The sequence below is a fragment of the Geospiza fortis genome, unplaced genomic scaffold (assembly GCF_000277835.1).
Source record: "Geospiza fortis unplaced genomic scaffold, GeoFor_1.0 scaffold275, whole genome shotgun sequence".
In the NCBI taxonomy this organism is placed as follows: domain Eukaryota; kingdom Metazoa; phylum Chordata; class Aves; order Passeriformes; family Thraupidae; genus Geospiza; species Geospiza fortis.
In genome coordinates, this window is record NW_005054341.1 from 4081986 (window position 1) to 4092850 (window position 10865).

The window sequence follows — 10865 nt, forward strand, 5'->3', positions numbered from 1 at the left end:
AAGGAAAAGCTGCATTCCCACTTCCCCTGGCTCGTTAGTACCCAGTGCCTGAGTGTCTCCAGACCTTGGTGGTGGCTCCATCATCACTCATCCACACCTGCACTGGAAAGCAGCTGCTGCCCTGACATCTGTTACCTCTGCTGCATTTTCCTCCTCTGCCTCATCCTGCAGGGATTATGGGGAAATTGATGACAGGAGCAAAGCAGACAGGGTGGGCTTCCAGCCAAGCTTTGCTGTGCACTTTTACCAGTGCAGTTCTGCTGTCATCATTTGTTATTGCAGCTGATTGTCCTGAGCATGGAGATTGAGCTGGGGCCTTCTGTGTGCAAAGGAGCCCAAATAACACCTGGGGTGTGAATCCAGCTTCCCTTTGCCAGTGTTCTGTCCCAGGGTCCTGTGTTACCCCCTCTTGGTTTCTGCTGGTGGCTCTCACCTGCCTTCCTCAGCTCCCAGATGAGTTCAGGAGAAGTTCTCAGAGCTTGAACTGGTTGGATTTGTTCTGATTTAAGCATTTCTGTGTCCCATACAGCACTTGAGAACTATTTGGTATGCCCTTAGGTAAATATACCCAATAAAAAAACCACCTGACCTTGATCCAAGGTGAAGTTTAAACTTAGATGAAGCCCAAATGGAGCAACATTTAATCAAGTTCTAGGTTAGAGGTGGTTGGGCTCTGCTGCTGGCTTGAGCTTCCTCCCAAGCTCCATGTGGAGCTGAAGGATCATTTAGGGCAATGTTTGTTTTCAAAGTGAGAGCTAGGATTGGTTTGAAATTTTGCTCAGCCCATAAATATCCTGATTTTCCATTGTTCTCAACTTCTTCATTCATCCCAAAGATACCTGGGTTGCTTTCCTTACATAACAATACATTGGTGAATCATTGCCAGCTCTTCCATCAGAGCTATGAAGAGCTGAGTTCATTGTGGATAAAATTACTTCTCAGTGGAGTTTTTCATCTGCTTCTGTCATTCTAGTAATGGAAATTAAAAATGTACCAGTTTCCTCCTCCTGATTGGAAAGAGCTGCTTGTGGTTTTTAAGGAATGATCTTTGGCAGCACCTCAGAGTCTTTCTGTTGAGGTCTAAGCTGGCCAGGTTTTATGAGTTAACTTGGAAGTGTTTTCCATCTTCTCTTGTTTGCTGTCCTTGGACAGATTTATGGATTTTGATTCTGAATCCAAAATAACCCAACTTGCAGTTATATTCAAAAATGTGTACCATCTTTCATTGTTCAAAGTGTAAGTGGGTATTGGATGTCTGCTATTATTATTTTTCCTTCATTGTTTTCTATAGGACTGTGTCATTTTTCAGTAGCAGGAATTACATGTAGCCAAATCTCTGCTTCAGCTCAAAGAAGGTGAAATTCTGTATATTCTATTAGTCACAGGCTGCCTACTATTCCATAAATCCTTGGGAATTAGTTGTCAGATCTGGAATTCTCAGATTCCCCTCCTGCTGCATGATACTACTGGACAGCTTTCTGCTTATTAATTCTCTTCCCATTGGTCTTCTGCTCCAGTTCCTGACTGGATCTGATGCCATTGTCCATTCAGGAGTCTGCTGCACTTTATTCCCTTCACTAAACTGATGGATCCTTCAGCAGCCAGGACTAGAAAGGGGGAATATCAGGGTTGGGTTTATTTTATCCAGCTGTGGGGAGGAGTGGGGTGTTCTCCAGATTCTGAGCCACACACAGGGACTGAACTGCTTAGTAGTGATTAATGATTGTGGGTTTTGGTATTAATGAGTTTGGGTTTTATTTCCCATAAAGGATGTGCAGTTTTAAATCAATCCAGTTTAATCTGACCACTTCTCTCTCCAACTGACATTTTGGGGGGTTTTAGGTGCTCTGCAATATCATGAATGTGGTTAAAAATGGAAGCTTTGCGCATCAAGGGTGGCAGCAGTCTTAAAATACCAGCAGCTGGGCTGAGTGAGCAATTTGCACATTGATGCACCAAACAAGTGTGCACCTGCACAGGGCTGTGCTCCATCTCCTTCCCTGGCCTCCCCCTTGGAGCTGCAGGAAATGGGAACTGATGAAAATCTTGCTCTCCAAATACTTCACATCCTAATTGAGTTCAGGTCCCCGCTGCATTGGCTGGAGTGGAGCCAGGAGGAGTGCAGGCACCACTCACTAATGGTGCAGAGAGACCCAGCACCCCCTTGGTGTGCCTCAATGGGGCTTTTTCTGGGTCTAAAATATTTTAAAAGAAAGGAGGGGTCAAAAAGGCAAAAATGGTTTCGACAACCATCTTCTAGTTATTTTTGACATAGGACTTGCTGAGGATACTGAGGTGCCTTCATATTTTTGACTGCAGCACTCAGGGATTTTTGAATGTAGCTATGAGTCTTTTCTAGAACGTTTTAGAAGGTAAATACCTGGAATAATTATTTAAAATACAGACTCTTTTTTTGTTGTTGCCCAGTAGGTACAAGCTTTTGGAGTCCAAATTAGAATCAACGCTCAAGAAGTCTCTGGAAATAAAAGAAGAAAAAATTGCTGCTTTGGAGGCTCGTTTGGAGGAATCAACAAATCTAAACCAGCAGCTGCGTCAGGAGCTGAAAACAGTAAGGAAAAGGGCATTTTTCTGTAGTATTACATGAGCTGGTGTTATTCCTACACTTTTTGGGTAGGACAGCAAAAAATGGGCATCATTGAGGTCATAGAAAGCAGGACAAAGGTGTGAATGCTTTTAAGACTGTGTTGAAATGACATGAGAAGTTGTTGAGCTTATTCACTGGCCATGAAAACGTCAGCTGGATAAATAACCTGGAGTTGATTTGATTTGATTTGGGATGTCATTTCCAGTTACATTTTCTGGCCTACCTTGAGCAGCCTGAGTGGATTGGTTAAAAAAGGAAATTCTATCAATTCAAACAATTCTTGGTTGTAGAATTTTAGTATAAAAGTTAGGGGGGTACAGTTAAAAACACTGAAATAAAATAGAAAGTAGAGGTCTGGTGTTTGTTGGGCTTAAACTGCCCATATCCATAAATAATTTGTGCATCATCTCCCCAAACATGTGCAAAAACCAAATTTACAAATGCAGTAACAGCACTTCCTGTTCTATGAGAAGGGTCATGGTCAGGTAATAAAGTAATAAATTTTGCTGTACAAAATGGAAAATTCTAAACCTAACCTAAATTGTCCTAAATAATTCCAGGTGAAGAAGAACTATGAAGCTCTCAAGCAGAGACAAGAAGAGGAAAGGATGGTTCAGAATTCTCCTCCAAGAAGTGGAGAAGGAAATCCGTCTGTCAATAAGTGGGAGAAAGAAAATCAAGAGACTACTAGAGAATTACTGAAAGTTAAAGATAGATTAATCGAGGTGGAGAGGAATGTAAGATGTGTTTTAAATATGGTTCTGGTGGTAATCATTTGTGGTGAGCTGTTGCAGTAATGCAAATGAGGGTGCTGTTAAGACACTTTAATTTATCACCTTGTTTCCATCCCAAGCAGAATCTGAATTAAATGCAGTGTGTGTAGCAGCTGGATTCTGCTCTCTGGGATGCCATAAAGCACTTGACAGGCATTTTGAAAGGAAATGTGAAAACCTGGATTTGCCCTTTGGCACGCACAGCTCTCTCTCCAATCCCTGTTACATAATCCCTATTTACACCAGTCCTGGAGGTTCCTCTCCTGTTCCTCCATAGGTGCAACATCTGGTCCCTGTTTTTCCAGTGATAAATCCCCCGAAGTGTGTTTGTTCTGCAGTTTTATCCCACCCTGTAAATCTCTGCATGCTCCTGCTGCTTTCCATCTTCTGGAGAACACTTCTGTGTTATCTTGGAGTTCCTGGAGCAGCTGGGAGCTGAGGTTTTGTGTGGTTTGCACCCGCAGAACGCGACGCTGCAGGCGGAGAAGCAGGCGCTGAAAACGCAGCTCAAGCAGCTCGAGACGCAGAACAACAACCTGCAGGCCCAGATCCTGGCCCTGCAGAGACAGACCGTGTCCCTGCAGGAGCAAAACACAACTCTGCAAACTCAGAACGCCAAGCTGCAGGTAATGCTGCCTTAGTTTGCTTTCAAAAATAAAATTAAAGGCTTTTTTTCCAAAGGAAAACTGAAAATACGTTGTTACGGTTAGCTTTAAAATTACATTTGGCTTCCTGCAGAGACATGGGAAAGAAGGTGATGTGAAAATAATCTGCAGTCTGCAGTCAAAAATAGTTTGTTTGCTGATGAATAACTACATTTTTAGAAATCTGTTTTAATTCTTTGTCCAATGTAAAATCTTGACTTTATACTTAGAAGTAGAGTAGGTTCTCTTATCCAGTCTTCCAAGATTCCTTGAGATTTTATTGTATTTCTACATCTAAATTAGATCAGGGAAGTAGTGTGTCCAACCATATTCTAATAAATTTTATCTATTTTTATAAATATTAAAAAAGCCCAAAAGTAAGGCCATAGCTACAAGGGAAATCAAGGTACTTAAATACAGAAGATTTCAAAAAAACGGAAAGAAAATGGAAAGCTACATAAATATGTGAAGACCTGAATTTAGATAATTGAGAGGCAGTAAAAAAGGTAATGTGGGACCATGGAAATGATACAAATGGTTGTCCCCAGAGTCTTGCAGCTCTTGTGGCCAAAATTCAAATGCTGCCCTTATAGTTTAATAGGGTTATTAAATATGTGTCTTTTTTCTTTAAACATTAAATATTCTTGTTAATCAGTTTAATGCTTTTGGTGTTCTAAGACTCAAAACTCCTTCAAGAGGGGATGAAAACCCCGCAGTGCAGCAGAAGGAGTAAAGAGTGTCAGAAAGGATGGAGTGCTGATGGAAATCAAGATGTCAAGGACTGTTTAAATGGAACAAATGATGCATTTGGTGAATACCTGGAGCCTCCTCCTGCCTCTTCCTGGAAAGCAGAATGTTGTTGTCCCATGGATGCACTTTCTGCTGCCACGTTGGAATGTCATTAGTGCCCAGCACTCCAGTCAAACAGGACATTGGTGCACACCCTGTGCCACCTCTGGTTGTTAAAAACCGGTGGATATGACATGGAAGTATCCCATTTAACCAACTGAGAGGGGATTGCTGGGATTCAGAGCTCTCTGAGTGCTTTGTAATTCCCTTCATCAAAAAACCCCAGGAATATCTGTGTGGTTCCTTTTTTGCCTCATGCCCAGCTGAGCAGTCCTTTCCTCTCTGGCAAAACAATTCTCCATGAACTGCAAATCCAAGTGGAAGTTGAAATATGTTCAGGAAAATCAAAGTGATGAACTGTTGGCTAAATCTGAAGTGCAGGCTGAGCTGCTCTACCTGGACTGTGCCAAAACTGTTCCTCAGCAGCTAATTCTTCTCTTCCGGGAAAGGATGTCTGAAAGGGTGACCGGGAATTCTGACCTAACCAAAGTCAGGCTTGAGCCTGGGAAGTTTCCCAGCACACCCATGCCATCAGACATGACTTCATTTCCAGTGAGGGATTCAGCTTTCTCATCTGTAACAAAGAACCCTGCAGTTCCAGCAGGAAGGGATTTGTTCCCTGGTAACAGCAGGAACTGAAGTGAGAGATGGAGGTTTTTTTTTCCTTGATAGATACCCCGAGGGTATTAGAAGGCTCAGGAGTTTGGGGTTTTCATCTCTTGCACAGGAAAGAGAAGGAAGCTGGTACAGGTCAGGTGACAAGCACCAGTTCTTTAAGATACCCAAGGATTTCTCCAGAGGCACAAAAAGTGAAGTTGTTGGTTGATTGGGGCTTTTTAAAACTGTTTAATGTTGAAAGCTTTAGTGTATTAATACACATGAATACTGTTGTGGGACAGTTGTTGGAGAGCTGGTGCTGTTCCACAAGAGCACAGAACAGAGCATGGGGAGTTCCTTCCAGGTGCTGTTATTTATCTCCCTCTCTCTGTTAAATGGACGTTCCTGTTGGAGCTCTCATTGTGAAGGAATGTGTGGATGCCATTAAGATTTCATGGTGACACTACAGAATTTTTTAAAAATTAATTCTCCATGCCAGTGTGAAAGTTCCTTTCATTTTAGTCATGTCACAGATTTGGCTTTTATCAGGATCACTGGTGATCCATTTCTCTAAGGTATCTCGGTGTTAGGGGAAAACAGCCCTGTCAGCAAGATAACATTTTAACAGATTTTGAAAGGTAAATAATAATTTGATCCATCCCAGTCAATTTAATCACATGCTTCAGTGCTTTCTGCTAAAAAATACTCCTGGAACATTTTGAATTGGAGCTGTCTCCTGGGATGTAAGAAGAGGTTGTCTGTGGCATTCACATTCTCCGAAAAAATTCCTTTGCCCAGGATTTTTCTTCTGGGAAGCTGAGAAGCCTCAGAGAAGAGGAAAACATTTCTTAACTCATTTGCTTCTCCTGTGTTGTGCTGATGTGGAATGTGTTTGGAGATTGTTTATCCACAGGTGATTGTTCCATTGATTCTGCTGTGAGTTGTTTTCACTCTTTGGCCAGTCGGGGCCAAGCTGTGTTGAGACTCTGGGAAGAGTCATGAGTTTTCATTATTATCTTTTTTTCATTATTATCTTTTTAGCATTCACTGAGTAGCTTTTCTGTGTTCTTTAGTATAGTATTCTTTAATATAATATAATTATGTTATATTAATAACATAATATATTAATATTACTAATGTTGTAATATAATATGATATTATAATATTATTATACTATTATATATTATTATATTATATATTATAACATTACTATAATATGTTAATATTATTGATATTGTAATATTAATATAATACAATAATAATAATATATAATAATAATATAATATAATAAATTAGCCTTCTGAGAACATGGAGTCAGACGCATCATTCCTGCCTTCATCAGGGCATTCCATACAAATCCAGCAGTTGCCAATGGAACAACCAGAGGGTTGAGCAGGGTTAAACCCAAGAAATCTTTAGGTGGGAGATAAAAGAACTGAGAGTGCTCCCCGTTTGTGGCTGCAGGTTGAGAATTCCACGCTGAACTCGCAGAGCACGTCCCTGATGAACCAGAACGCGCAGCTGCTGATCCAGCAGTCGGCCCTGGAGAACGAGAACGAGGCGGTGCTGAAGGAGCGCGAGGACCTGAAGGGGCTCTACGAGGCCCTGCTCAAGGACCACGAGCGCCTGGAGCAGCTGCACGAGCGCCAGGCCGCCGAGTACGAGTCCCTGATCGCCAAGCACGGCAGCCTCAAGGCTGCCCACAAGAACCTGGAGGTGGAGCACAAGGACTTGGAGGATAGGTAAGTAGTCGGGAGAACAGGCTGCCGTTCAGTAGGAATGGCTCTCTGTGGGGTGCTGGTTGTTGGTTTCTCTGGGTGTGCACTGAAGGCACTTGAGACAGACAGTATTTCATGTTCAGACTCAAGTGTTTATTATTTCTCATCAGTAAAACAGTCTCACTGCTGTGAGTTCAGCAGCTTTTCATTGGAAGGCACAAAATGGCCAACAATCTCTCATTACAAGGTCTTTTAAGACTAAACTATCCAATTAAGAACTGCCCAAAGAGCTGCAACCTTTTAACCCAATAACTGATCCCAAAGAGCTGCAATGGGGACTTTTCTGCCCAATTACAAAAAGCCACCCAAACCCATGAAGAAAGAGGAAGAAGAAACCCAGGATGACACCCTGTTCCCTCCATCTTGCTTCCCTCTAAAACATACTAAAAATCCCAAAACCTAAATTTTTCACCAAGTGGGACACCTACACTGCTCTCTATAATCTATTTCCCACTTTTGTGGATTCTGGTCTATCTTGAAGTCTAGGAAACTTTCTTCATGAATGAGGCTCAAAGTCAGTACTCCCCTGGGAGTCAGGGCACCCCAGAGCAGACAGAGGAATATTCCCTGTGCACTGGGTTTCCACAGCTTTCTAATAAAATGATTGAGTGATGGTGATTTTATTCATTCTATCACTAGATTATGACTTGAACAGAGGCCATTTCATCAAAATCCCTTTTTTTTTGGTCATTCTACAAAAGGAATTGTCTTTGCAGGTACAATCAGTTGTATTGTCTTTGCAGGTACAATCAGTTGCTGAAACAGAAAGTGCAGCTGGAAGAGCTGGAGAAGGTTCTCAAGACAGAGCAGGACAAAATGCTGCAGCAAAGTGAGAAACATGAAACTGTGGCAGCAGAATATAAAAAGCTTCGGGATGAAAATGAAAGGTAAAGAGAGTTCTGAGGACCTGCCAGTGCAGCCTAAACAAGTGGGGGGTTCTTCACGTTTCTTTGACACCTGACGCTGCTATTCCAAATATTCATGATCCCACAAAAATAATCATTATATCCTGAGGGGACATGTGGGACAAAGGGGCATGGCAAGGCCCAGGAGGGACAAAGGGAGCCCAGGAAGTGTGTAACCTCCATGATTGCCAAAGTTTGGGCCATTCCTGTTTTTTGTTGGTAAGAAATCCTGGCTGTTTCAGAATTCTTTTATTCTGAAAAGTGGCATCTTGAAACCAGTTGTGACATAGAGATGCTGCTTTGTATTTAAATATACAGAGAGCAGTCCTTGGCTCAAAGGCAGAACACATTCCTAGGAAAATCAGGCTGGGATAACTTACAGTATGTGACAGCAAGGAATTTGTGTGTATATTTTCTGGAGTAGTTGGAAATGTCATGTTTCAGAGGGAGTGTGGGTAACAAATTCATTTCCAGCACTCTTTGATGGTGTCTTTGCATCCCAGGCTCACTCACACGTACACTCAGCTCTTGAGGGAGAATGAAGTGCTCCAGACTGACCACAAGAATCTGAAAACATTATTGAACAATTCCAAACTGGAGCAAACACGATTGGAAGCTGAGTTTTCCAAACTCAAAGAACAGTACCAGCAACTGGATATTACATCAACAAAGCTGAATAACCAGTGTGAGGTATGTGGGAATTGTGCTGCTTGTAATGGCTGGAATCACTGGAATATTTTTATAACTGTATTTATGGGTTCATAAAATCATATGAAGTGCTGGAGTATCAGTCATTTATAGATAATGAAGTGAATCCAAAGACTAATTAATTTGCCTGCTGTACAGGCAATACACAATCTCAGGCTCATATTAGGGAAACTGGTTTCAATTATTTAAAGCATCAAAGAGGCTTTTATCAGTTGATATGTGGCTTCATTTTGAGTTTGATTTAAGAACCCCTGTGTAGACCTAAATTTACTTGATAATCTCATTATCTGTGTGTAAAACACACTCACATATAAATGCATGGGCAATTTCCTCTGTTGTAACAGCTGCTCAGCCAACTGAAAGGAAACCTGGAGGAGGAAAACAGACACCTGCTGGATCAAATCCAGACCTTAATGCTGCAGAACAGAACATTACTGGAGCAGAACATGGAAAGCAAGGATCTCTTCCATGTGGAGCAAAGGCAGTACATGTGAGTTGTGAAAACAAGGAAGTCACTGGGATTAGGGCAGTGACACCAATACCTGCATTTCTCTAAAAAAGTTTCTGTTAAATATAGAATGTAAGATGTGTGCTGTCTCTGAAATGTTTCTCTTTAAAATAAGAATTTCAATGATAAATTTAAAACAGATAACTCAAAATATCAACATTGTATTTGTAATTCTAAAGGATCAGTGCAACTGTGTTCATTACTGATGGTGGAAATAAGGAATAAAATTGATATTTATTCCTCATCCTACTACTGGCAAAGTTTAGATTTGTAATCACTGTCTTTGTAGATTGGTAATATTCATACATGAGTATACACACATTGTAGATTAATTTGTAGATTTGTAATTTAAGCTTCTTTAGTGGACTTGAGAGAAGAGAAATATGCTTATCTAAATGATAGAGCACTTTATTTAAAAAGGAGGAATGTGTAAAAAAGGCAAATGGAATTTTATTCCATTTTATATCATGAAGTTAAGCCTAAGGCTGATTTGTTTGCTGTATCTCTTGCTTTTTCAATAAGAACCAAGGGTTATGTGAGAATTCCACACAAAAGGTGGCAATTCTCAGATAAGAGATTCCTTGAGGAATGTGCTGCCCACGCATCCTGTATACATTTTTGAAGCATGAATTATCATTAATTTCTGTTTGCAGTGACAAACTAAACGAATTGAGGCGGCAGAAGGAGAAGCTGGAGGAGAAGATAATGGATCAGTATAAATTTTATGAGCCATCTCCACCAAGAAGGTACTGCTGAACAAACATGATGTAAAATAAACCAGCTCTAAAGCACGGCAGGCCTGTTCTGTTCCCGCTGAAAATGGAGATTCCATTACATTCGTGGGAGCAGAATCACGTCTGCCTTGCATAAAAATTAGTTGGCTCTGCAGGCCTAAGCAGTGTGTTGTAAATGCAGTGAATGTGCTGTGGTTTTGATGACAGAAGGGGCAACTGGATCACGCTGAAGATGAGGAAGCTGATCAAGTCCAAGAAGGACGGGAACCGCGAGCGCCTCAAGTCGGTGACGCTGACCCCCACGCGCTCCGAGTCCAGCGAGGGATTCCTGCAGCTGCCCCACCAGGACAGCCAGGACAGCTCCTCCGTGGGCTCCAACTCCCTGGAGGATGGGCAGACCCTGGGCACCAAAAAGAGTAGCAGTGAGTACTGCACACCGCTTCGTTCTGTGAATAAACCTTGGCTAAATGTTGGAAACGACTGCGTGTTGTGGAGGATTTGTAAAGATCGTTTCTAAGTCCGTAGGAATGAAGCCTGAATTCATTTATTAAGGGCAAAACTTCTTGCAAACTCCCTGAAGTGTTTGAGCAGAGCTAGTTTTGAGCATTTCTGTATCTCAAAATGCAAGTGTTGAAGTACACTCACAGTGCCTGGGTAAGGTGAAGCAGGCGCTGGTACTGGGTGAGGTGAGCCGGATTTGGGATAGAATGTCAGGTGTCACCATAAGGACCCTTTTTGTTTCTCCCTCTTTTCCCAGCATGACT

The 10865-nt window shown here is 41.7% G+C and overlaps 1 protein-coding gene across 9 annotated transcripts in view; it reads left to right on the forward strand.

Moving 5' to 3' along the window:
• The window catches only part of CCDC88A (coiled-coil domain containing 88A), a 67999-nt gene that overhangs the window by 41374 nt on the left and 15760 nt on the right, over positions 1 to 10865 (forward strand). For 7 of the 9 annotated variants that reach the window (XM_031058339.1, XM_031058341.1, XM_031058347.1 and 4 more), the window contains exons 17-25: positions 2428 to 2569; positions 3166 to 3342; positions 3843 to 4004; positions 6933 to 7210; positions 7990 to 8133; positions 8655 to 8841; positions 9204 to 9349; positions 10021 to 10113; positions 10309 to 10523. In XM_031058339.1, coding sequence (XP_030914199.1) covers positions 2428 to 2569; positions 3166 to 3342; positions 3843 to 4004; positions 6933 to 7210; positions 7990 to 8133; positions 8655 to 8841; positions 9204 to 9349; positions 10021 to 10113; positions 10309 to 10523 — 1544 coding nt within the window. The remainder of the gene's footprint in view (positions 1 to 2427; positions 2570 to 3165; positions 3343 to 3842; positions 4005 to 6932; positions 7211 to 7989; positions 8134 to 8654; positions 8842 to 9203; positions 9350 to 10020; positions 10114 to 10308; positions 10524 to 10865) is intronic. The other 2 variants (XM_031058340.1, XM_031058343.1) reach the window with 1 other exon arrangement.